This window comes from Podarcis raffonei, chromosome 2 (genome assembly GCF_027172205.1).
Source record: "Podarcis raffonei isolate rPodRaf1 chromosome 2, rPodRaf1.pri, whole genome shotgun sequence".
In the NCBI taxonomy this organism is placed as follows: Eukaryota; Metazoa; Chordata; class Lepidosauria; order Squamata; family Lacertidae; genus Podarcis; species Podarcis raffonei.
The window spans coordinates 2558615-2586020 of record NC_070603.1 but is presented as its reverse complement, the minus strand read 5'-3'; the positions used below and the strand labels follow the sequence as shown (position 1 = coordinate 2586020).

The 27406-nt window shown below is 46.9% G+C and overlaps 1 protein-coding gene across 5 annotated transcripts in view; it reads left to right on the top strand.

The window, feature by feature from the left end:
* The first annotated feature begins 17656 nt into the window (after nucleotides 1-17656).
* The window catches only part of PDE1B (phosphodiesterase 1B), a 134461-nt gene continuing 124711 nt past the window's right edge, over nucleotides 17657-27406 (top strand). Inside the window, exons 1-2 of one of the 5 annotated variants that reach the window (XM_053369905.1) lie at nucleotides 17657-17886; nucleotides 18554-18668. In XM_053369905.1, coding sequence (XP_053225880.1) covers nucleotides 17736-17886; nucleotides 18554-18668 — 266 coding nt within the window. In that variant the 5' untranslated portion in view covers nucleotides 17657-17735. The other 4 variants (XM_053369897.1, XM_053369922.1, XM_053369914.1 and 1 more) reach the window with 4 other exon arrangements.

Sequence of the window (27406 nt, the reverse complement as noted above, 5' to 3'; positions counted from 1 at the left end):
TATATCCGTCTTTAACACCCCTTGGCCGACAATACCCAAGAGAAAGGCCTCTGGTTTCTTAGGGAAGGTATATTTAAATACCTTTTTAAGTTCATTATAGATCATTTCCCAGAATGCCTTAATCTTCGGGCACGTCCACCAAAGGTGAAAAAATGTGCCTTCCTTTTCTTTACATTTCCAACATTTATTATCAGGCAAATGGTAAATCTTTGCAAGCTTGACTGGGGTTATGTACCACCTATAGATCATTTTCATAATATTTTCTCTTAAGGCATTACATGCCGTGAATTTCATCCCGGTGGTCCACAACTTTTCCCAATCAGCAAACAAAATATTATGACCAATGTCCTGAGCCCATTTAATCATAGTTGATTTAACCGTTTCATCTTGTGTATTCCATTTCAGCAGCAAATTGTACATTTTTGACAAATTCTTAGTACTGGATTCTAACAATTCAGTCTCCAATTTTGATTTTTCCACCTGGAAGCCAATTTTACTGTCCAACTTAAACACTTCATTTATTTGGTGGTAGTGCAACCAATCTCTCACCTTCCCTTTTAATTTCTCAAAACTCTGCAATCTCAGTTTGCCCCCTTCCTTTTCCAGAATTTCCCAATATCTTGGCCACTTCGACTCCATATTTAACTTTTTAACTGCCTTAGCTTCCATTGGCGACAGCCACCTTGGAGTTTTGTTTTCCAGCAAATCTTTATATCTGACCCAGACATTTAATAGTGCTCTTCTGACAATATGGTTTTTAAAACTTTTATGTGCTTTAACCTTGTCATACCACAAATATGCATGCCACCCAAAAATATTGTTAAAACCTTCCAAATCCAAAATGTCTGTATTTTCAAGAAGCAGCCAATCTTTTAGCCAGCAGAAAGCTGCCGCTTCATAGTACAGTTTAAAGTCTGGCAGGGCAAACCCCCCTCTTTCCTTTGAATCCGTTAATATCTTAAATTTAATTCTGGGCTTCTTGCCCTGCCAGACAAATTTAGATATATCTTTTTGCCACTTCTTGAAACAGTCCATTTTATCCATTATTTGTAATGCTTGGAACAAAAACAACATTCTTGGCAATACATTCATTTTTATAACTGCAATTCGACCTAACAAGGAAAGCTTCAAGTTTGACCAAATCTCCAAATCTTTTTTCACTTCTGTCCAAGTTTTTTCATAATTATCTTTAAATAGGTTCACATTCTTAGCTGTCATATTTATACCCAAATATTTCACTTTTTTAACCACAGTGCCTTCTTCGCTCCTTGCTGCGTTGTGGAAGGCACAGTGCTGACCTCCTGACCCAAACGGCTCAGATCAAAAACGTGCGGGAAAAATGAGGGAAAAGTGGAGGTGTGAAGCTGTGGCGTTCTAGCAATCTGTTTTCTTCTGAAAGAGATGTGTTGGTTTTGTTCTGTAGGGATGTAATATTTTCCAATAAGAGACAATTGGCTTAAGTAAGACGCAGCTGGCAGCTGTATGTGGAACAGATTGCTAAATCTCTTAGGGCTACATTCTTTTATAGCCCGATGCTTTAGATTGGCTTTTGTTGCTGTGGTAGCAACTTCCATTCTCCTCCATGGGATTCATTTCAGTAGAGCTTCCGCAGGAGAACCTTCTGGTTGATGTTGCTCTCAATCAGCCTCCTTTGTAATATGTGTGCGTGTGTATCTATCTGTCTATCTATCTATCTATCTATCTATCTATCTATCTATCTATCTATCTATATCTATCATCTATCTATCTATCATCTATCTATCTATCTCTATCTATCTATCTATCTATCTATCTATCTATCTATCATCTATCGTAAAGGTAAAGGGACCCCTGACCATTAGGTCCAGTTGTGGCCGACTCTGGGGTTGCAGCGCTCATCTCACTTTATTGGCTGAGGAAGCCGGTGTACAGCTTCTGGGTCATGTGGCCAGCATGACTAAGCCGCTTCTGGCAAACCAGAGCAGTGCACGGAAACGCCGTTTACCTTCCTACCGGAGCGGTACCTATTTATCTACTTGTACTTTGATGTGCTTTCGAACTGCTAGGTTGGCAGGAGCAGGGACCGAGCAACGGGAGCTCACCCCGTCGTGGGGATTCAAACTGCTGACCTTCTGATCAGCAAGTCCTAGGCTCAGTGGTTTAACCCACAGCGCCACCCACGTCCCGTATCTATCTATCTATCTATCTATCTATCTATCTATCTATCTATATCTATCTATCTATCTCTATCTATCATCTATCATCTATCTATCTATCTCTATGTGTGTGTGTGTATATATATATATATATATCCAACATGTCACCTTCTAGAGGTCTCTGGAGTCCAGTTCCCATCAGCCCTGGCCAGCTTGACTAATGATCAGGATTTTTTTACTTAACAAACTGTTAATACCGCTGATTCTTAGCTGTTGGTTTCTATTTCCCTCACTGAGCAGCAACTGCAGTCACAAGACATTGTTTTGCATTCCACAGTCAGAGTTACTGTTGGATTCCCACGGGAATGGGAGACTGGATGTGACGTACACTGGTTTCCTGTTTTTCACTGTTTCTCTCGGTGTTCTTTGTTTTTGAGAGGAGTTGCTTCTCTGCTCTCGCAGAGGCAAGATGCATGTTCGTATTCTCTCAGCATAGAGTGTAAATAAAGTTAAGAATGTAGCACATACTGCTTATCCTTCCGCTGTGTATGACGACGCTCTGCTTGGGCTCAAGATAAGACGAGCCTGTATCAGCTTCAGCTTCAGATAGGCCGAAGCTGGTCAAAATCTCACATTAGCAGCTTACAAAGGACCATTTATGATATATATTAAAAATACTGGTAAAAGGCAAGCATTAAAAACAAGGTAATGCCACATTTTAAAATAGATCAACAATTATAAATTGTACATAAAACCCATGTGCTGAAAAAGCTGTATTGGTTGTCACTTGCCAGTTTGTTTCTGGGCCCAGTTTAAGGTGCCCACTTAAATGACTCAGGCCCCCCAAGTACCTGAAAAGCTGCTTCCTTTCCTACAGACCTCTTGGGTGTTTAGATCAGCAGAGAGGGGCCCTCTTGGTAGATCTGCTGCCCTCTGGAGTTCAGGGCATTCTTTGCAGCAGCTCTCAGGCTGTGGAACTCCCTCACCCACAGAGGTGCACCTGCTACCTTCATTACACGGTTTCCATCGTATGCTGAAGATGCAGCTCTTTACCTGGGCCTTGCACAGCTGAGATCTAGGTTTTCAGGAATCTCCTTATTCCTTTGACTGCAATTTGTTTGAGACTGTTTATTATATTAAATTTTAAATTGTTGTAACCTACCCTTATGGTAAAGGAGGGTAAGAAACTGAACTATTATACAACAACAACAAGATTACATGGTAAAATCACAGGCCTGGATAGGCTTGCTGGAACCCAAAAAGGTGAATGCAGCAAAGGTGGCTGTCTGATGAATGCACTGCCACACTGAAGGATCAATTCCTGGCAAGTGTGGAACAAACAGTACATGGCATTTTAAAAGTACCAGTTCCATAGACTGAAGCTGTTGAGAGGGCATGTGTGGAGTTCAAGTAAATAGGTCCCAAATTGTTCTTGCACGGATCATGTGACCGCATGGGAGCACAGACAGAAAGAAGAGCGTCCCAGTTTTGGGACTCAACACATTGGAGGGTATGCCTTTCACACTAGAGCGAAACAAACGGCAATCCATGGAAAACCCAGTTGTTGTTTGTTCCGATTCAATGCTAAAGGACAGATTTTCCAGGGGGGAAGTGGCTGGGCAAGTGGGAGTGTGAATGAGTCCAGGGCAAACCTCGCTGGGGCCCATGCTTTTTGTGTTCAGCTTCTGTCCCCGGGGTTCCAACTGGCAGGTCTGGGGGGGTTCTGCCACAGAGCCTTGGACTCTCCCCCCTCCCCCAGAGGCCAGAGTTTCCTTTTGCATTAGCAATTCCTGTACAGGAGCGAGCACAATTCATTTCCCTGTCACAAGCCCTCATGAGCAACAGATGTAGCCCGTGGTCCTGTTTGTTTTTCCTCTCCTGTTATTTCTGCAGCGGGTGGCATTCAAGCTCACACAATGCGGTTTGTTCTCCCTCCCCCCACAAACTCTTAGATTTTGCTTATCCCCATGATTTTTTAGTGACAGCTGTCAATCCTGGCTTTGTGGCTGTCCCCACTCTGCCACTCCCTGCTATTATTGCTGTTCCTTTTCTTCCCGCTCACTCCATCTCTCTCCCACATGGCTCTTTTTCTTTGCATTTAAAATTCAAGACCATGTTTCAGTACCTTTGGCAATTAAAGTATCTGAGGTTCTGGGAGCTGCCTTGGCATCGCCCATCTGAGATTCTCTTACAACTCTTGCTGGCAGCATCAAAATTGGAGCGGAGACAAGTTTCCTTCTCTCCCCCCACCCACCCCCCAATTCTCCTTTGTGAGCTTTGATGTCACCGACCTTCACAGCCTCTCGAGGTTCTGGATGATGAAAGATTTGCAGGATATTCTCCAGAATACCTGACACCTGAATGTATTTTGATTTCAATATTTAATACAAGGTACTTGATCTTTGACAGTATCGGATCATATTTTTTATTTATTCAAACATTTGATGCCCTGCTCTTTGAGACAAATGTTTTAACGTTTTAAAATGACATTGTCTGCTCCCACATTCCCTAAGGCAAAATAAGGGTTGATCTATCAAGAGGAAAGCACCAGTAAACTGGAGAGGCCATCTCTGGCAAATAACTGGAGCGCATGCAAGGACTCCCTGCTGCCCTGTAGGACCTGGTGTTTGATCCAAGATCAGACTCTTCAAAAAACATCATTTAAGTTTTATCCCCAGGTTGTGAGTAGCCTGGTGATTCTCAGCAGACTGTTTAGCTGCTGCTCACACCTGTTGCCGGTGTTTCATTTGGTGCTTAAAGCCCCAGGCTATTTCTAACTTGGGCTACAAAACCTGCTTTTACCTTCTCTCTTAGATTTTTGTTTAAGCGGCCTTCTCTTTTCCTCTGCTGAGCTGTTATTTTGGCTCTCTCAGTGGAACGGTTTGGGAATTTGCTGTTAATAAATAACAATGGGTACAATAGCTACAGTTTACATAAGGCTGCGATGGTTTGTGTTGTGTGTCTACAAAAGGGGGAGAAAGGGAGAAGAAGAGAGGGATTGCTTTAATTGAGATGGTTATTCCCCCAGAGTGCTGTTATAATAACTAATAATATCCGGGCGAGAGGACCTGCTAATTTCAAGCTCTGTTAGGAAGTAGCACAAATAGCTTTGGGAGGTAATGTGACTGACAAATGGCGAGGCTTCTCTCTCCCTCCCACCCGGGAATATCAGGAAAGCCTGAATTTCAGACTCCTGAAATTTCCCATAGCCTCATGCCATGGGATTAATTACCCTCATTCTTTAAAAATATTATTATTATTAGCCAGTATAGAGGAGCGAATGGAGAGCTGATGAGGTTGTCAACTGACTAAGGAAAGCCGCTTGACCTGCTTGAGTGCCTTTAACAGCAGCTTGATCTGCAGGAATGAGCAGGAAATGCTTTTCACAGCATAGAGATGAACATTATCTCCCTGTCCAATAGAGGCCAATGCTGCTCCCATAACACGAGAGCTCAGGGCTCTCCAATGAAACTGTGGGCTCCTCTACACTTCCACTTGTTCCGTGCCTAGAAAGCAAGGGGCCAGGAGGTTTGTAACACTTGTTAGAGCCAGGAATTAGAAGGGTTTCAGCATTCAACCTACCACAACACATAATGATATTTTGTGTGGTGCTTTTACCATTTTCCTTTGAGAAATAGTCAAAATAATGACCCTTTCAGAATACTGATTTTTTTTTTATTACTCCCCCACCTCTTCTCTGTTGCTTAATTCCTCTAACAGCTCTGCGATGGAAACTGCCACTTCGAGGCCACTCTTGCTGCAGCACAATTGTGACATGACGAAGAAACAAGTCACCCACCCACTTGTGTTACATAAACAAGTTACATAAAGCCTAGGTCCAGATACAACCAAAGGCAGAGCTGTGAATCCACCAAAGGGAAATAACTAGTGAGCCTGTTAACAGTTGGTACCTGAAAGCTGGATCACTGAAAAGCAGCCCCCAAAAGACTATTGGCAAAAGTCCTCCATACTAAGAGGCAAGGTGAACATTTATAGAGAACTAAGCACTTGACGTGGGGGGGGGCTGTTTCAATCGGGGGTGAGGTTCACACAGCTTGGAGGCTTGCAGTGAAAATGTTTGGTTTGGGACCTAATCCTATTCTCCCTGTCAGCTGGAGAGAGTTGGCTCAGTTATTCTTATTTATTTCAGATCCCTGTATACTGCTTTCCATCATAAATGGTCCCAAAGTGGTATCTGTACAGCAAATGAAACTGTCTCAATATAATAAAATTTGGGGGGACATCAAGGAAAACAACAACAGTCCTGTTCAACAACTGTGCAAAGGTGTATGGTGGGAGTGATCAAGCATGGCATCCAGTGTGTCTTTGCCATCCAATCCGAATTGTGACCATCTGTGCCTCTACACTCTGGTAATTGGCAAGTGGATGGGACGCTGTCTACCTTTTTAAAGTGACTCATCAGTGTTTGGGTAACCCAGGACCTGGTCCACCAGCTGAATCTAGTTCACTACCCCATAGAGCCTAAGGGGAGGATGCTCCATAACTGGGGTGCTACCAGAGAGAAGGCCCTGCTGCAGATCTCTGCCCAAGAAGCTCTCCCTGTTGATGGGACCGCAAGCAGCGCCCCTCCCTCGCTGACATTAGGGGGCAGGCTGGCTGGTATGGGGAGAAGCAGGCCAACAAACACCAACATTTTATCCTGCATCTTCGAATCCACAGTTCTTTTTTTATTATTGTACCCAAAAAAGGGAAAAAAACAAGACAAAAATACAAACAAAACAGTAATAGAGATAATATTAATTACAAATCAATAAAGCAAAAAGCGGTCCTTGGATTATATATCTGACCTCTCGTCCATTCCTTGTTTCAATTATCTATTATTTGTTTCCAATACACATTTTTATCTCAAATTAACTAATTATTGATTTATCTTAGATTTCATATCTTTCTTAAATCTACTACTAAAGTTATTCAAATGCTGCGGCAGTTTAAACTACTGTAATTGTTTATCAAATAAACTTTGAAGACTTCCCATTTTGAGATATATTCCTGTTTTGGTTTGTTCTTTATTTTTTCTGATAAACTATCTAGCTCCACATAATTTGTTAGCTTTTGGATCCTTTCATGGGTAGAGGGGATTTCATCACTCTTCCATTTTGTAGCGATAAGAACTCTTGCTGCCCCTGTGGCTTATAAAAATATACCCTTCATTTTTTTGCGGATATCCAAATCTGTGATCCCCAGGAGATTAGCTTCTGGATTTCTCTTAAAGGAAATCTTTATTATTTTTTGTATTTCTAAGTGCAACCCATAACCATAGCTGTCAAATTTTCCCTTTTCTTGCGAGGAATCCTATTTGGAATAAGGGAATTTCCCTGTTAAAAAGCGAAATGTAGACAGCTATGCCTATAACTGCCATCCCCATACCAGTCTCACAAGCAGCAGTTGGAAACACCAGCTAGGGTGGTCCGGAGGCAGTTTTAGGTAACATGACCAGTTTGGCCAGACTGGATGCTGCACTGCGGGGGGGGGGGGCACAATATTGCAGAACGGACTGAGAGAGGAGGAGTGAGGAACCAAATTTTAGCGCCACTGAAATATGAAAGTCTACCACTGGATGGTCATCTATTAAATGAATCCTTATATCTGTGCCTTCACACATATAAAATACATAATGTTCTATTAAAAAATAAATCAATACCAACTCTTTTTGCTAACGTTGTTGGGTCTGTGGCCATCTCTATAACCATTACACTATCTGTATGCATGTATATTTAAGAATATGCATACATCCATATAGCCAATAATCAATACCACATGGATAAGCTGCTATTCATCATTAACCGTATTATTTGTTGTTGTTGTTGTTGTTGTTGTTTAGTCGTTTAGTCGTGTCCGACTCTTCGTGACCCCATGGACCAGAGAACGCCAGGCACCTCTGTCCTCCACTGCCTCCCGCAGTTTGGTCAAACTCATGCTGGTAACCTCGAAAACACTATCCAACCATCTCGTCCTCTGTCGCCCCCTTCTCCTTGTGCCCTCCATCTTTCCCAACATCAGGGTCTTCTCCAGGGAGTCTTCTCTTCTCATGAGGTGGCCAAAGTACTGGAGCCTCAGCTTCACAATCTGTCCTTCCAGTGAGCACTCAGGGCTGATTTCCTTCAGAATGGAGAGGTTTGATCTTCTTGCAGTCCATGGGACTCTCAAGAGTCTCCTCCAGCACCATAATTCAAAAGCATCAATTATTCGGCGATCAGCCTTCTTTATGGTCCAGCTCTCACTTCCATACATCACTACTGGGAAAACCATAGCTTTAACTATACGAACCTTTGTTGGCAAGGTGATGTCTCTACTTCTCAAGATGCTGTCTAGGCCTGTCATTGCCCTTCTCCCAAGAAGCAGGCGTCTTTTAATTTCGTGACTGCTGTCACCATCTGCAGTGATCATGGAGCCCAAGAAAGTAAAATCTCTCACTGCCTCCATTTATTCCCCTTCTATTTGCCAGGAGGTGATGGGACCAGTGGCCATGATCTTTGTTTTTTTGATGTTGAGCTTCAGACCATATTTTGCACTCTCCTCTTTCACCCTCATTAAAAGGTTCTTTAATTCCTCCTCACTTTCTGCCATCAAGGTTGTGTCATCTGCATATCTGAGGTTGCTGATATTTCTTCCGGCAATCTTAATTCCGGCTAGGGATTCATCCAGCCCAGCCTTTCGCATGATGAATTCTGCATATAAGTTAAATAAGCAGGGAGACAAAATACAGCCTTGTTGTACTCCTTTTCCAATTTTGAACCAATCAGTTGTTCCATATCCAGTTCTAACTGTAGCTTCTTGTCCCACATAGAGATTTCTCAGGAGACAGATGAGGTGATCAGGCACTCCCATTTCTTTAAGAACTTGCCATAGTTTGCCGTGGTCGACACAGTCAAAGGCTTTTGCATAGTCAATGAAGCAGAAGTAGATGTCTTTCTGGAACTCTCTAGCTTTCTCCATAATCCAGCGCATGTTTGCAATTTGGTCTCTGGTTCCTCTGCCTCTTCTAAATCCAGCTTGCACTTCTGGGAGTTCTTGGTCCACATACTGCTTGAGCCTTCCTTGTAGGATTTTAAGCATAACCTTGCTAGCGTGTGAAATGAGTGCAATTGTGCGGTAGTTGGAGCACTCTTTGGCACTGCCCTTCTTTGGGATTGGGATGTAGACTGATCTTCTCCAATCTTCTGGCCACTGCTGAGTTTTCCAAATTTGCTGGCATATTGAGTGTAGCACCTTAACAGCATCATCTTTTAAAATTTTAAATAGTTCAGCTGGAATACCATCACTTCCACTGGCCTTGTTATTTGCAGTGCTTTCTAAGGCCCATTTGACTTCACTCTCCAGGATGTCTGGCTCAAGGTCAGCAACTACACTACCTGGGGTGTACGAGACATCCATATCTTTCTGGTATAATTCCTCTGTGTATTCTTGCCACCTCTTCTTGATGTCTTCTGCTTCTGTTAGGTCCTTTCCACTTTTGTCCTTTATTATGGAAATCTTTGTACGAAATGTTCCTTTCATATCTCCAATTTTCTTGAACAGATCTCTGGTTCTTCCCATTCTATTGCTTTCCTCTATTTCTTTGCATTGCTCGTTTAAGAAGGCCTTCTTGTCTCTCCTTGCTATTCTTTGGAAATCTGCATTCAATTTCCTGTATCTTTCACTATCTCCCTCGCATTTTGCTTGCCTTCTCTCCCCCGCTATTTGTAAGGCCTCATTGGACAGCCACTTTGCTTTCTTGCATTTCCTTTTCATTGGGATGCTTTTCGTTGCTGCCTCCTGTACAATGTTACGAGCCTCCATCCATAGTTCTTCAGGCACTCTGTCCACCAAATCTAAATCCTTAAACCTGTTCCTCACTTCCACTGTGTATTCATAAGGGATTTGACTTAGATTGTATCTTACCGGCCCAGTGGTTTTTCCTACTTTCTTCAGTTTAAGCTTGAATTTTGTTATAAGAAGCTGATGATCTGAGCCACAGTCAGCTCCAGGTCTTGTTTTTGCTAACTGTATAGAGCTTCTCCATCTTTGGCTGCAGAGAATATAATCAATTTCGATGCTGCCCATCTGGTGATGTCCATGTGTAGAGTCGTCTCTTGTGTTGTTGGAAAAGCGTGTTTGTGATGACCAGCTTGTTCTCTTGACAGAACTCTATTAGCCTTTGCCCTGCTTCATTTTGATCTCCAAGGCCAAACTTGCCAGTTGTTCCTTTTATCTCTTGCCTCCCTACTTTAGCATTCCAATCCCCTATAATGAGAAGAACATCCTTCTTTGGTGTCACTTCTATAAGGTGTTGTAAGTCTTCAAAGAATTGGTCTATTTTAGTTTCTTCAGCACCAGTAGTTGGTGCATAAACTTGGATTACTGTGATGTTAAAAGGTAACCGTATTATAGCTATTTAATGGGAACTAATGAATGGGTATTAACTTCTGCCTTCTGTCTTCCATTGCATATGTTATCACAAAAGATGTATTTCAGTCCATTTTTTATTTCAATGTCTGCATTTCTAAAGGGCACCACAAAATTCAGAGAAGTGCAAGGATAATTACATCCTGATCCATGCACTTTGAAAGGGGCCTTGACAGATTCACGGAGAAGGCGCTCAGTGGCTAAGTCCTACTGTTGGAGGCCATATGATTCTGAATACCTGTTGTTGGGTATCACAAGAGGGGAGAGAGCTGCGCTTGGCCACAGCTGGACCAGGTGGGTCTGTGGTTGGATCAGGCAGGGCTCTTTTTATTATTATTTTAATCTGCGAGATGCAGATCAAGTTAGTTTGTGCTGGAATGAACAGAAATTGAATTCCACAAGCATTGCAGCAAACCTCTAATTGAGGAATCTTACCATGTGAACAGCTGACATGGTGTTTTCCAATTACTGTTGCCACTTTATTTTCCAGCTTTGCTCTTGTGCCTCTTAACAAGCAGCCTGACAAACAGGCGTTAAGCAGGTAAAGATTTTTCCACTCCTATCTTCCTGATTGGTTTCATCTGCTTAATTTCTTTGCATGAGATTCCGTTTAGAGTGGCTAACCTGCTGGCAGAGAGTTGAGCACAACCTTTGGAGTGTGGCTGCTTGTTGGCTAGAAAAAGTAAGAGGCCAAGCCAATTCCTACTTTTAAAAAGAAAATATGTATCCCTTATGATCCAGAACCTCAGGCTTGGGAGGCGCACTGTGGCCCCTTCACCCTTTCTCCCCTACTCCTTTTCCCAACCCTCCATTGCACTGGGGACCCCCCCATTTCTATGCCTCGCCCTCTCCCCTTTTCTGCAGCTCACTTTGTGCCCACCCAACACAATTATATACTTTTTTGTATCTAAGATGATCAGGAACAAGCCCATCAGTTAGCTTGTTCCGTTAGAGAGCTCATTTGATGGATATTGTACATATATGTGTATTTGCTTGGTAATAAAGTATCTCTTAAATTTCAGGCACCCCCTGATTCGCATGGGGGTTGCATTCCGGGGAATGACTCTGGGACTTCTTTTTAACACACAAAGCATCTGCTCTGCCATTGAGCCACAGATAGTAGGCTGCTTAAAATTGCTTTGTGGATGAAGAATTGTCAATGGGTCTCCTAATAGGGGCCAGAATTACCATCTTCTTCTATGGAAAAGAGATTTCCCCACCTTATTATTTATGGAATTTATATACCACCCTATACTTGGAGGTCTCTGGGTCTCACAGAGCAAAATTACGTTCTTGTTTTTTTGGTCTGCCCTGTGCTCTAGGAATGCAATGCAATGTAATACATAAATAAATATGTTAAGGAATTGTAAATTTTCCAGTAATATAAGATCCTACTGCCCAGGTTGTACCCTGGTCAGGTACCTCTGTTGCTTTATTTTAGTACAAGTTTACCTCCAGCTCTGCTCATAGGCTTTGAACAAGAGGCTGAGACACAGTAATGAAGCAGGTGATGGATTTCCATTCATCTTTTATCTCCCAGCCACACTTGCGAATATAAGAAGAGCCCTGATGGATCAGACCAATGGCCTGTCCAGTCCAGCCTTCTGCTTCCCACAAGGAGGCCTAAAGGCAAGGAGTGTGGGCACAGCAGCCCTTGTAATGCCTGCCTGCCAAGCTGCTCTTAATGGCACAGGGGCAAGAAAGAGCCTGAAGCAGGCTGCTGTGTCAGTTTCGTTCCCAGCACAGTTATTTGGGAGGATGGAGGGGGGATGAGGCTACCTTATTTCTTTTGCTGGCCTCTGGGAGTGAAAACAGATTATAAATCTGTCTCATATTTTAATCAGAACCACTGACTGATCAAAACCAGCCCCTGGCCTGCCCCTATGTCTTTAATGGCCACTTAATCTGCATCACACGGTGTGTGGAGAATTTCAGAGCAGGGAGAGAAACAGGATCAGTGGCAGATCTACTATGAAACTAATGAAGCTTCAATTTCAGGGCCCCTAATCCTGGAGGGGCCAAAGAAGCAATTTTAGTCCACTTGCTTAAAAACTTTGTGTCTAGTAGACCCAATTTGTATTGCACAACTCAAATTGTGTCATGGTATAGCAGTTTAAAGCAAAATCTGAGATTTAGTAATTTTTTTAAAAAAACAGTTGTGGTGAACTGTTATGGAACAACTGCACTGAATAAGATAACTGTGGTTACTCATTGTGAAGGGGCCCCAATTCAAGCTTCAGGGCTTCAAACATGTATGTCCACCACTGCTGCCAATACTTGTATATCAGGAGTGGAGAATCTCAGGCTCAGAAGGTGAATGTGGCCCTCCAAACCCCTCTCTGGCCCTCCAAATTCTGTCCAGGCCACACCGCTCCCTGGCCCTGCTTTGCACCCCAAGTGTTTTTGCCTGGCTGGAATGTGTCCTACAACTCTGATTGGAATGGAACTCTGCCTGAATGGAAGATAGAGAAGGGGATGTGTGTGAGTGAATATAGAAACTAGCAGATTACACCAAGATAAAATTTACATTTGTTGCTTCACCCACTTTTGCCAGTGGCCCCCTCCGCCACTGGCCTTCAGCCTTCAGAAGGGTACCCTCCCCTATAGTAGGCCTCCCACTGTGGATCATCCTTCTCTTGGGGACTAAAGAGCTGGTTGCAGAATTAGCGGCTTTCCCTGGCATATAGATTCAACTTTGCAATTTCTAAGCCTCATGGCATCTCCAATAGCAGAGGGGTAACTTCCAGCCCCACTTCCTTCTGTGCCATTCAGAGAAAGCGTCACTTGCTTAATGTCTGTGCCTCAGGCAGAGCCAGTTAAAAGGTGGCAATCCTGGTCACCACCAGTGCCCTGTAATGCTTCCTGAATTAGCAATATAACCAGCTTCCAAGTAATAGGTAAAGGTAAAGGTAAAGGTAAAGGTAAAGGTACCCCTGACCATTAGGTCCAGTCGCGGACGACTCTGGGGTTGCACGCTCATCTCGCTCTATAGGCCGAGGGAGCCGGCGTTTGTCCGCAGACAGCTTCCAGGTCATGTGGCCAGCATGACTAAGCCGCTTCTGGAGAACCAGAGCAGCACATGAAAACGCCTTTTACCTTCCCACCAGAGTGGTACCTATTTATCTACTTGCACTTTGACGTGCTTTCGAACTGCTAGGTTGGCAGGAGCAGGGACCGAGTAACGGAAGCTCACCCCGTCGCGGGGATTTGAACTGCTGACCTTCTGATCGGCAAGCCCTAGGCTCTGTGGTTTAGACCACAGCGCCACCCACATCCCACCTGCACATGCCCATTACTTTTACACAAAATATTCCACAGCTGAACCTCTGGCAGTGGCAAGGTTGCAGGGTTCAACTTTGACTCATCTTGAGCTGTGTTTGCCTGCAAGAAGATTCCCAGAGGACTAGAGTCCCCATCCCCACCCCTTTTAGCAGCTTGCATTTATCTGATTTTGCCCAAGTTCCCCACAATTTGGCCCTGGATTGAGAAGCACTTAGTAGTCTTGCACTCTGATCCTATACATAGAATGTTGCCAAACATTTTGCTAGACTTTGCTCCTGCAAGGCCTTTAACAGCAGATCAGTTTGTGGCCATTACCACTTCTTTCTGTCCATGCTCTGAAGAAACTTTCTGCGCAGATTTTTGAAGATTAATTGGCTGTTGAAGGCATGGGAGCATGCTAGGCTCTTTTTATTCTGGTCAGCTGACAACTTCATATACATGGCTACTTGGAAGCAAATTACTCTCAAATGAGGCTGTAATCCTATGGACCCTGACTGAAATCAGTGTGACTAAGTTGTGGTAGACTACTGGGCATTAGGGGAGGGGTTGTACATTGGTGGGGGGACGGACACTGTGCTCCTTCTGGGGCAGTTTGTCCACCTTTGGTCCCCATCCTGCACTCAGCTCTCACCTTCAGTTCCTTGAAGCTGTCAGCATGGGACAGCAGCCACACTCTGGGAAACGGCTTTGACAGGCTGGCTAAACCAGGTGAGGGGAGCCGATGGGTCTCAAACCCGTGGTGAGTTAGGAACTTCCCCTGCATGTGAAGGAAGGCTCTGGAGGATTAAGCGAATAGTGGGTCACATGGTCAAGAAGGCGGCTTCTGCATGTGCTGTAGAGGGAAGTGAAGGGCAGATGGGGCTTGTCAACCTGGAAGGTGGCCCATCTAGGAGAAGGAAAACTGATCTTAAACCTCCACTGTGTTGCAGCTAAACACATTGTGAGAAAGGCTTTGGCAGTAAACCCCAAGCAAAAATCCATGTCCACTGCCTTGCAGGACATCTTCAGGAGAAGAAAAGGCTAAGGAGTAAATCACACACAAATCATGCTTCCTCCTTGCATGCATAGGAGCCAACTCCTAGGGGCCAAGGTCCCTTCCACCCCCCAAAATAAAATATTTAAGGGGGATAGTTCCCCCCCAAAAGTGGATGGACATTGTCATTCAAATGGTGTGTGTGTGCCATGTCTTCTGATTGATTATGCAGGGTGGGGCTAACCTCCTCCCCATGATTTGTTCAAGTTGGCAACCCTGGTTGTACACCTCCTTCCAGCAACACTTGCAGCCCTGCTGGAGCCAAACATCTTGCTCTGCTTTCCTTTGGACCACATCAGCTTTGGCCGAGAGGGGATCGTGTCATCTGAACAGCCCAAGACCTCCATACACACTGCCCAGGTTTGTGCCCCGGGGAGGTCACTTCTGTGCTGCTAACACAGCAAAAACAATGTGGGAGGCAGCAGCTTTGAGTTACCAGTCTCTTCAGCAGATGCTGTGATGCTCCAGCAGTTTGACTTTACCTCTGGAGGCACACTCCATTGTCTCTTGAGACAGATGGGTGCCAACAACAAAAGTTCTGGGTAAACAGGAATAAGATCTTGCTGGACGAGCACATTGAATTGTAGGCCAAAGCTATTGTGAAGGTTTAGGTTATTTACAAGTGGGATCTGAAACAAAAGATTGCAGTGCAGAGTGCTCCCTATTAGGACTGCAACCCACCCCCTGCTTTCCTGTCCCCCACTACAACAGTGATCACTGAGCTCTTGGCATCTCTCTTAGCCCCACCCCTCCCAAAATGTTCTTATCTTTCTGCAGAAATTGAGCTTACCCAAGGCTGTGTGTGGGATGGTACGATTTTGGCTACACAAGTAACAGCACTCACAGCCTGAGCATCAGAAATAGAGGGAATTATGCACAGCCTTGAAGATGATGAGTGTCTGACAGCAACGTATCAATGAGGGCTCTCCAAACTCTCTTGAAGTCACAGCTATGGACCAGGGTCCTACTCTCAGATGTACAGGTGCAGGCTGTGTGACGACTACCCACCCAGGAGGGCAATGGATACTTGAACGGGATATCCTGATGCAGCCATTTTGATGCAGCTATTGTTTAACAATTGAGAGACAGAAATCCATGCCAATCTACTTCAGCTCATCTAGAGCAGAGATGTAGTGGTTCAGAATAGCAGGGAGCATAGATGCGGAGCTTTGAACCATGGAAAATATGTCTTCTCACCCTTTGTGCTGATTGGGGCCAACCAGAGGGAAAGAGGAGGCGAGAGAGCCACTGGCTCCCAGGGTCACCCTGGAAAAGAAAACTGAAGAGGAGTTGTTCCATTTGCTCCAAGGCTTAGCATTTGGAAAGACAAGGTGCTTTGGTTTCAAGAAAAGGATGTGCAAGTTCTGAGAAAGACAGGGTTACTTAAAGGAAAATGCTGCTCTGAAAGCAGATATTGGAGCAAATCATTTGCCCAACCTTAAAAAGGTAAAGGGGCCCCTGACCATTAGGTCCAGTTGTGGCCGACTCTGGGATTGCGGCGCTCATCTCGCTTTATTGGCCGAGGGAGGCGGCGTACAGCTTCCGGGTCATGTGGCCAGCATGACTAAGCCACTTCTGGCAAACCAGAGCAGCACACAGAAACGCCGTTTACCTTCCCGCTGGAGCGGTACCTATTTATCTACTTGCACTTTACTTTGATGTGCTTTTGAACTGCTATGTTGGCAGGAGCAGGGACCGAGCAACGGGAGCTCACCCCATCGCGGGGATTCGAACCGCTGACCTTCTGATCGGCAAGTCCTAGGCTCTGTGGTTTAACCCACAGCGCCACCCGCGTCCCTCATTTAGTCCCTCATTGCCCAACCTTAGGAGGCTGTATAATCTTAAAAAGCAGTGTGGCTGTGAGTTGTGTGGCTGTGACCAGGCCTGTGCAGAGCTTGTCTGTGGCCTGGGGTGAGAGTTCTGTTAAAATAAAGTTATAAACTCAAGCAAAAAAAGTAGCTGGTCTCTGGTGGGCCCCCTGGCAAGCTTTGGCCTCTGAGGCCTGGGGCCAGGGTCCCCAGCTGCTCCTCCCCGCGGCCCCTCTGCATGGGCTTGGCTACGACTATCATGAAGAGATCCTGCAGTTTGGAATTTCATAGAATCATAAAATTGTAGGACACAACTCAGTCAGGCCAATACACCCAAGGAGGACTTGAAGCCTGAGCAGGGGAAAAGTTCTGAGAGCTGGACAGAGAGGGGCACTTGGCCCCTGGACCTGAGGTTCCCCATCACGGGCATAGCCAAAGAGGGGGAGCTGCCCCCCAATCAATCAAAAGCAGCACAAATCTGAGGTTTAGCGCCCCCCAACAAAAATCCTGATTATGCCCATTATCCCCATCCCCGATGTTGAGAATATGGAGCGTGATGGACCAGTGGAACTGGCTTAGTAAAAGGCTGTGCAGCAGCCAGACATTGATAGCACATCTCTTCCCAAGGAATCCTGGGAATTGCAGTTTGTTAAGAGTGCCAACAATTGCAGGTCTGTTAGGGGTAAACTACAGTTTCCAGGAGTCTTGGGGGCGTGGGATGTATAGTGCGTGTCTTAGTGGCTACAAGTTTCTATGTTCCTAAGCATACGTTGGCACAGGCCGAATGCTGCCTGGTGGCTTCTGCCCGTCCTCAGAGGTTCTCTCGTCAGAGCGGAGCGCTGGAGTAGGAAACAGGTGCGCGACTCGGTCCCGCGGATTCTCCGCGCAACGGTGCCCCAGGGTAATTGCTGGCTGGCTGCCTTGCGCCCTGCCCGGCCCGCCTCCTTCGCCCAGCCTCTCCCCGCTGCCGCACTGCCCGCGCCGCCGCGCCAGCAACAGGGGCGAGCCGCGCTGCTGCTGGCCGCTTGCAGAAAGTTGCGCGCTGCCAGCGACGCTTCCACCGGAATCCGGATGCGCTCCGAGGAGGCAGCCGCCGCCGCCGCCGCCGCCCCATTATCACCATCCCCAGCAGCTGCGCCCGGGCTGCTCCTCTCCGGGACGTCGCCGCCGCCGCCGCCGCAGCCCAGGGGTCTCCCCGGGCAGAGAGGGCGACTGGAGCCGGGTAATGGTCGCGAGGGCGGCCTTCGCCGAGGATGGAGGCTGCGGGGGTCGCGGGCTTTTGTGGCCCAGCGCGGGGGCCATTTTGGCTTCGCCTCGCCTCCCCTGCAGGCACCTGCCAGGGCGCGCGGGACTCGGCGGCCTTTCCCGCTTGCCTTCCCCGGAGAAGCGAGGGAAGGAGGCGCGCGGTTCATCTTCTCCGCTGTGGAGCCGCGCGTGGGAGCCGAGAGGGGGAAGGAGAGTGGATCGCGGGAGCCGGCCGAGGAGGAGGAGGAGGGATCGCACGGGAAGCCACCCTCCCTCCCTCGGTTAAGGGAGGCCATTAAGACCGGCGCGGGGGGGATTGGCTGCAGCTCCCCCAACAACGGATGATTCAGGCGGCTCGCTTCGCCCGAGCCCGCCCCCCGCTCCTTGCGCACCAGCCCCGGCCGGCGACTCCTGCAGGCAGCGCCGAGCGCCCAGCAAGCCACCCGGTTACGTGGGGTAACCAGCTAGCGCGCAAAGGCAGGGAGAGGGTGCGCGCTTGCTTGCTTGTGGGGGGAGAGCATTGCCTGCCCCCCCCCCACGCGCGGGAGTGGGGCTAGAAGATCGGTGGGGAGGGGAATCGAGGCGCTTGCTCTCTGGGGGCTCACCATTTCTTTTCTCTCTTTCTCCCCGTCTGGTGTCAGAAGCAGCGGCGATGGAGGTCCCGCAGCTCGACCTGCTGGAATCCCCCGAGGGCTGCCCCTCTCCCCTGGAGCTCAAGTCCGCCCCCAGTAAGAAGATGTGGGTCAAGCTCCGGGCGCTGTGAGTAACCCTATGTACTTGCTTCCCTCCCGCCCCCCTTGGGCCTTTCTGTCTGCCTGTGGCTCCGCCGCCAAACTCTTTCGGATCTTCCCCATCTGGCGTCCCTGGGCACCGCGGAGGCTTCTCCGATCTGCCGGACACCAATCGCTCGTTGCGCCCGGGCTGGGTGGGGGCGAGGACTATGCCAGGCTTGGAGGGCAGGGTTGCTGCTGCTGCGGTGCCTGGTCGGCGCAGGGGGAGAGGACGCCTGGCCGGGCTTGTAGTAGCGCTGGTCCCGCTCGCCCCCCCCCGCCCCGTGTTTTCTAGACCCTGGACCGGGACGTGTGCATCCTCCTCAGCTCAGGGTTCGCGCAAGCTTTTGTCTGCCCCAACAAGTTTAGGCAGTTGAATTCTCGCTATGCTCCTGCCGCTGTCATGGGGGAACTGCCAGGCTTTACCGCTGGGGGGCTAATTTTTTTTTGCCGCAGCAATTAATAGCATTTGACGAACTGTCTCCAGCTGCTTTGGTGTGGGGAAACCCATGTACCCCCCACAACCGCCAGCAGCGCTTGTTGATCTTTCCATATTGTGAGACGAAGTCATCTGCATGCAATGTGCAACAGTCTTAGTGAGCTTGCGTTGCCTAGGTCGGGGGTTGTTGTTGTTTTAGCTGCATCCATGGGGACTAGAAACTTGCCATGCGTTCCAGACAGAACTTGTTTGCACCATTTTTTCTGTGACTTAGTGCTTGAATAATGCAAAAGTGGGTGATCTAGAGCAGGAAGTAGCACCGAAAAGACCAACAAGAAAACCAGCAGTGCATGGGATGGGGCAGAGGAAGCCACCCTGCAGCAAAACAGAGTATATATCCATTTTATCCAGTGTTGTCTACTAGTGACTGGCAGTGCTTATCTGGAAGAAGATCATTGCGTTGCTTGCTTTCTGGTTCCTTGAGAAACAAACAAAACAACAACCTGAAGATGCCAGGGAACCTGTGACCTTCTACCCATGGGTGTAGCCAAGGGGTGGCAGAAATCCCCCCTAAATCCATCAAAATCAATATAAAAAAATAAAAATCTGCCCCCTAACAAAAATCCTGGCTGTGCCCATGCTTCCACCCTAGCAGCTGTTTGGATATTGCTCAACTCCCTGGAGGGTTCCTTGGACTATAGCCTACATCCATATCCTCTGGGGAAGGTCCTTAGCTCAGGGATAAGTGTACTTGCTTCGAATGTTGAAGGTCCTTGGTTCAATTTCCCATCTCCAGTTAGGGCTGCAAATATCTTCAGCTACTAGGCGTAGAAGTCTGAGCCAGAGACCAATGGCGCAATGGCCGAGCCAGTACAAGGTGGCTTCCTATGTTCCTAGGCTGACCACGTTGGTGTGGCTTGGTAGTTATGAGACCGAGCGACAAATGGGGCAGCTCTGGGTTCAAAGCTTGCCCTTGTGGTGAACTTACCAGGGGGCCTTAGCAAAGCCCAGATTTGCTGAGTCTCACCACCGGCAGCAATGTAGGGATGGTAGCGCTGACCTCCTTGCCTTGCAGAGTTTGTCATAAGAATTGCACTGTGACAATGGTGCATGTGAAGCTCTTCAAGCATTTTTATTGCTAACCATTTCCAGGGATCGGGGCAAGTCCTGCATGGCTTGTAGGTGGCAGGAATAAAATGCTGCATTCCAAGTGCAACTCGCCAGGGAGAAAACCCCGTTGAGGAGTTGTTAGAATTTCTATACTGCCCTTCCTCTGAGGAGCACAGAGCATTTTTACAATATAAAAACACAAAAAAATACACAGCATGGTAACAAACAAAAACCATAACCCCTCACCCATTATTATTATTGTGGAATTTACTTCAGAGTAAACATGCTGAGGATTGCACTGCAAATTAGCTGCCTGCCACCAAAGAGATCTGTGGCCCCCAAAGCATCTTTTTATTGTTGCAAACCTGACGTCGAATTCATTGGGCCAAGTGCAGAGGTTTGTGTTGGTTGGAAGAGGCAGGCGGGGATCTGACGCTTCTGTAAATACAAAGTCCCAGTTTCTGGCTACAGAACCCCTTGCATCTTATTCCCTTGCTACCTGAAGGCACAGAGGTCTCCTTCTGAAGCTGCCCTTGCAGGCAGGCTCTGTTCCAAAAGAGTCCTTTCTTTCCTGAGGGAGGAGTGAAGGAATAATCATGAAGTAGCTTAAGATTGTGTTCTTTGTGCAATCTTGCCCCACATTAGATCTCTTTAAGTGCTTGCATATGCTGAATTTTGTTGTTGTTGGAATTATGAAACTGGATGTGACCTTGTCACCTGAAGGAGATGTCGGGCGCAGTTCAGTGGCAGAACACTTGCTTTGCAAGTAGAAGGTCCCAGGTACTGTCCTGGCCATCTCCAGGCAGGGCTGGGAGAGGCTCTTGGGTGAAATCCTGTTGCCAGTCAGTCTAGACAGTACTGAGCTAGATGGACCCCTTGGTCTGACTTGCGAATGGCAGCTTCCAACAAAGTCATCCTTCGCTCCATAGTGCTGTTCCGCCCTCCCAAGCGAACACTCAAAAGCCAGCTTGTTGCATTGCAGGGGGCTGGACTGGATGACCCTCAGAGTCCCTTCCAACTCTACAATCCTATGATTCTGTTTGGAGGCCAGGGTTCAAATCCCCATTCAGCCATGAAACTCACTGGGTGACCTTTGGTCAGCTGTCATCTCTCAGGCTAGCCAACCTCACAGGGTTGTTGTGGCCCCTTATGAACCTTGGAAGAAGAGTAGGATGAAAACAGGAATGAAATAAGGTGCGCTGTGTGGCTGCTGCCCTGTGGCCAGATAGCTGGCTCACCCACATGCTTTAAGTTTTCTGGCTCTCCTTTTCATTCAGGCTCTCTAGGAATCTGGCTTAAACTCCAGGGGACAATTTGTGAATCAGGCTCCAGGGATTATTCTGGGAGCCATCCCACGGCTGCAACATGTTATGTTTAAAGCTTGCTTTTAGCAGAGCAGAGTGCCAATTCACACCTCTCCGACACTTGCAAAGGGTAGAAAGGAGGTGAGCATGTTCACCTGTCAGCAGCTCAGCAAGGGTGCGTTTTAATTCATCCATAATGCTTCAAAGAAGGAGGGGAGAAAACCCGCTCTGCGGTGTGGTTAAACTGTGTCTAGCTTGAAGGTGCTGGAAATTGCAAATGTCTTTTTTCCTGCTTGGGCAGTTTTCTTATAATGAAACTGGATGGTGGTGCAATGTAGTAGAGAGATGCAAATGGCAAATGGGTGAGTGTGGGGACAGGGACCATAGCGCAGTGGTAGAAGACCTCCTCAGCAAGTACAGCAGGGATTGTGGCCTCCCAGCTGCAGTTCAGCCCCAGGGATAGTGGAAGTTGGAGTCCAGCAACATCTGGGAAGGCATAGCTTCCCCAAAACTGATATAGAAAGACTCAGGATCAGTCTCTGGCATCTGCATCTAAATGGTCAGGTAGCAGGTAATGGGAGAGACCTTTTCCTGTGTGAGCTTGGAGAGCCACTGTCAGTCAGAGTAGACAGTACTAGATGGTCAAATAGGCTGGCCTGATGTAAGGCACCTTCCTCTGTGTACCTGTAGTGGTTGGTTCAGGTAGCAGGTTTTGGGGAGTACTTCTCCCTGAAACTGCCTGCTAGGCAGCATTGGTTGGGAAACTGACATTGCTGGACTCCAACTCCCATTAACTCCCAACTCCCATTAACACGCTCAGAGGTTAGGGATGATGGGCGCTGTGGTTCAATATCATTTGGAAGACACCAGGGCTAGATGGACCAACTTGACTCAATTTGAGGTAGCTTCATATGTTAGCCTGACTCACCTTCAATCCGAGTTTCCTGTTAGCCTGACCCACCTTCCTTGCAGTGAAATCAGCTGAGGATACATTTATAGTCTACTCTTGGTCCCTCCCTTGAAACAGGACAGGGAAAAGCCTAATTGAAACATAGGGTCCCTGATCCACACAAAAAGTTGCACAGGTTGCTCTTGTCCCTACTTCATAGCAGCGGAAATGAAATTGGGGTTTAGAGATTTGGCTAAAGTCTGCCCAGTTCTTCTCTATGCACTGAGAACCTGAGGTGTGAAGGTGACACTTGTACAGGAGGTGGGATTTGCTGCCGATCCCTGAGCAGTGAACACTTGGTGGCAAACTCTGATTTCCTGCTGTGCAGTGTGTGAATGGGCTCCCTGTTTCATATGGCAGGCAGGGACCTTATTCCCACGGAGCTGGAAAATGTGTCTGGCCAGTAGTGCTGCAGGTGGGAACTCACAGGATTGACTGCTTCCTTACCCTCAGAGGGGGGAAAAGATTCCTGCACATAGAAAATCAGCATGTCAGGGAGAAAGCCAGGCTGGACATGCTAGTTTTCTGTGTGCAAGGGGCTTTTCTTGTCACACAGATGTGCCCATCCGCCTGTGGTCTGGAAGCCAAATTAGACAGGATGCAGTAAACATGTGGAGTGATTGTCAGCGGTGTTTGTTTTTCTTTCACAGTGGGCTCTGAATTTTGACTGCCACATTGGTGCCCACAGACCATTTAATTTCCCCCCTTTAGCATCCTCCTTACACCCATCAAGTTGCTTCCCCCCCTCATTCTACAAGCCATTCATTTCACTGAGCATTTGTGGGATCACATCGCATACGAAAGAGAGAAATTGTTTCTCTGCTTCCCTTGCACCAAGCCATGCACATGCAATTATAAACCTTTATCCTGTCTTCTAAACTAAATATCCTCATTTCTATTAGCCTCTTCTCACGAGGAAGCTTCTGTTGTCTGTTGATGCCCCTCCTGCCCCCTTTCCAGCCCTGCAATGTCCCATGGATAGACAAGCTTATCCGCAAAGTAAACATCCTTTGATTTTGTGGCCTGATTTCAGTTGTGACGCAAGGCATGGCAAAGCACTGATCTGTGCACGTCTCCATCTGTGCATGTGTGCGTTCCCATACAGTGTGTGCTAGCTTGTACACATGAAGAATTCACCTGTGGCCTGCCTGAGTCACAGATTGCTGCTATGCTCAACATGTCACCTTGGGGGCCAATGCCTGAATGCATGTCATTTAAGATAAGGCAGTGGTTACGTGCAACACTTGCTGAGGTGAATGTTGCATCGGTGACCCACGTTGCATTCATATTGGAGCTCAGTCTGTCCTAAGTTTTCTCCAAATTCCAGCTCCCTTAAGCCTGCATGTGCCTCTTGGCTGTTTCCTGTTGGATGAAAGGTGGGTCCCCACATTGTCAAGACTGTGGGAAGTGATGGGTGCCTGTGCCCCAACTCCCTCCCTGACTTTATGGCCTGCTTGCAACAGAAGTTGCAATTGATGCTACTTTTTTTGGTGCTTCTCCTTAAGCCAGGCATTGCTCAATGACCAGACATGTCTTGGGGGCTTCGTGTTGGTGGTTTAAATGTCTTGCTTGCTAAGTATAGCTCTCAGAATAAGTTGGGAGTGGGTGGGCTTCTGGTAAGTCAGGCTCTAAGATCCCTGGGTGATGAGAAGACGATTCATGAGGATTTCTAACTTCCAATTGTTTCTAACAATGGTAACAACAAATGACTCCCTCTCCTCCCCCAATTTTACTGCTGAAATGAAAGGGTGGGGGAAGAAGGAGTTGGTTTTTGTGTGAAAGGGCTATGAGCTCAGTTCACTTCTGTAACTGTGGACCAATTCTTGGGCTAAGTGTGTCTGTGGAGAAGTTGCTTTTCATAATCAAGTGAACCATGCTGGAATGCCAGCATCTCTCAGGCCATAAAACTCAATTATTTTTCATTAGGGTTGAACACCTTACTGTGGTTTGTGAGTGAGTAAAGAAGGGCTGGGGAACCTGTGGCCTTCCATATATTGTTGGACTCCAGCACCCATCAGCCCTAGCCATCACAGCCAATGTTCAGGGACAATGGGAGTTGTAGTCCAACAACACCTGAAGTGGCACAGGTTCCCCATCCCTGGTCTAAAAGCACCATCCATTTTGGGCATTTGCTATCAACACATCTGCATGCTTTTGATGCTCTACGTCATGGCATCATGCCCCATCTTTTCCCCCTTTGAATGTCCTCTGCTTTATTTCATTTTCCTACCATTTATTTCTGATGATAAAACTGTTGACTTCACATGATTCTGTTGATGATGTCACAAGGTGATGTCTGGCTGTGTTGTCATGGAGATATTTACTAATATCACTTGGAGTTTTTACACACACACACAGATAATCTTTTGGGTTGTGTGAGATGTGCAACTTTCAAAAAGAATATTTAAACCAGACGATATTTAGTGCAGACCCTCTTCCTTTCCTTCCTTCTTTCCTTCCCCTCTTCCCCACTCATACCCTCTCACACAGTGACTTTTTCTTCTCTCATTCATTCAGTCTTTTTGAAAGGCCTCAGCTTGGGAACCTGTAGAATTGCTGATTTATTAATTTCAGTGTCTAGCTCACCGTTCCTCCGAGGAGTTGAAGGTGGTGTGTACAGTTTTCCCCTTCCCCAGGGGTTAGTTAGACTGTGACTGGTTCAGAGTCACCCAGAAAGCCTCAAGGCTGAGTTGGGGTCTGATCCCTGGCTCTCCCAGATGTTAGTCAAGCACTCTAGACACTGCACCACACTGACTCTTGTGGACATGTGCCCACCCTCTCTGAGCCTTCCCTGTTTGGCCTCCTTGCTTGTGTGTGTGTGTGTGTGTGTCATGTAAAGCACATGCAAGGGGCAATATAGGATATACAACCCAAAAGGACAAGGTTGCTGGAAATATTGGTGAGATATGCATTGGTGGGGGAATGTCAGGGGTTCACTGAGGTTGGATCTACACAAGAGGAAGGGAAATGTGCCACTTCCAAGCCTGCATTTCCCTCCTGATGTAGATGTGAGTGTAGGGGTTCCCCCCCTTTCAGGGAAGGGGCACTAGAGGAGTTTTTAACCTTTCTCTGGCTTGCTGATTTCTTCCTTGCAAAAGCCCCCGCCCCCAATGTAAAATAAAAACCCCAATCTCTTCTGTCCAAAGTGGTCTCTTAAGGTCAGAAGAAACCCAGCTTCAGGGTGAAATGACCAGAGAAGAATGGGTGGGTGGGGCGGGGAGGGTTAAGCAGCCCCTTCCAATGTCTGGCTCTCATTTTCAGAAGCCTTCCAATACTCTCCTTTGGGCATTGTCGGCTTCCTGGTGCATTACTGGAGTTCGTTTATTTGCTTTTGTATCTCACCTTTAGTTTCAGCAGGTGATGACTTCATGTGTCTCTACACCACCTGAGACTGCACCCCCATGTGTTAGGGGATACTCAGACAATTGTGAAGGGACAGGTGAGGCAAGGGGCTGTTTAGGAAGGATGGGACTTGTTTGTGTGCTGTGGGAAGCAGCACCCTCTTAAAAAAACTTACCTGTCTGTCCCCTTCCTAGATTTTTTTGAAGTGGCATAAGCTTCAAAAGACATAAGCAGGGTTGTGGGAGCTGCATTCTCATCCCATGGGATGATCCAGTGCTTGAGGGAATGCCAGTCTGTGTGCTTTTCTCCTTCTACTGTTTAGGATGCAAATGTAGTCACTCTTGTTTTGCTTCGCCTATGGCGATGCTTTACAATAATTGAGCTTCCGCTGCTTTCTGCTAACTCTCTCTACTTGTTTGTGGTTTTGTTTTTATGCTTTGTGATGGGAATAGTTTGCTAATCCTTTCTTTCTTTCTTTCTTTCTTTCTTTCTTTCTTTCTTTCTTTCTTTCTTTCTTTCTTTCTTTCTGGGTGTGTGTTAACTTTCCAATCTGCCTGGAGCAGCCTTTTTGCAATCTGGTGCTCTCCAGATATAGATGGACTTCAGGTCAGCATAGTCAACCATCAGGAATGATAGTCACCACTGGAATCCAAAGAGTCTGGAGGGCATCAGGTTGGGGAAGCATGGCTCAGAGTAAAATATTTTGTTAGTGTCTTTACTTGCCTGGAGTCTTTGCTGCCTTCTCCCCCCCCCCCTCTCTCCTTCCCATTGCCATTGTTTCCTTCTCTCCTAAGCTGAATGGGAAAGACCTGTGCAACTGGTCCTGCCCAGTAATGGGACTGCATGACAGTTTCATGCCACTGTCGGCGTATGTTTACAGGGCCTTGGAGGAACTGGGAGCCCTGAAAGTGGAGAGAAGGAAGTGGTGTAGGGAGCCAAGGAATGCAGGAAGCTGCTTTATACTGAATCAGACCATTGGTCCATTTAGCTCTGCAGTGTTTATATTGATTGGTGACAGCTCTCCAGGGTTTCAGAGAAGGGCCTCTCCTTACCAGGAAATGCCAGGGATTGAAATCAGGGCCTTCTGCCTGCATGGCTGATGCTCTGCAACCCTTCCTTCCCCATCTTTTCTCAAACATCATCTGGAAATGATGCTGAAATCTCCCCTTCCCTGATTTGACTGCTGATGCTCACATAGGGTCTTTCATGACCCTGCCCTCTTCCATGTTTCCCTTCCTGCATTCTTATGTTTTCTGGAGCAGCATGCATCATGAGTGGTGCCGCATGTCTCCCACAGCAGAATGATCTGTTTTATTTATTTTTATTTGCAACATTTGTATGGCACCCAAAAGCAGCATTCTCTGGGTGGCTCACAAGGATAAAACTTTTAAAAAAGAAAAAGAAAGAAAAGGAAAAACATAGCAGTCATTCAGCTGTCAATATAAAAAAGCAACAACATAAATTTCTCAGCAACGGCAAGTCAAAGAGTATAATCAGCTACACGGCATCACCAAAAAAAGAATTTAACATCCAGTGGAGGAAAAGTGCACAGATCTAAAAAGCCTGGAGGGGCAGAAAAGAAT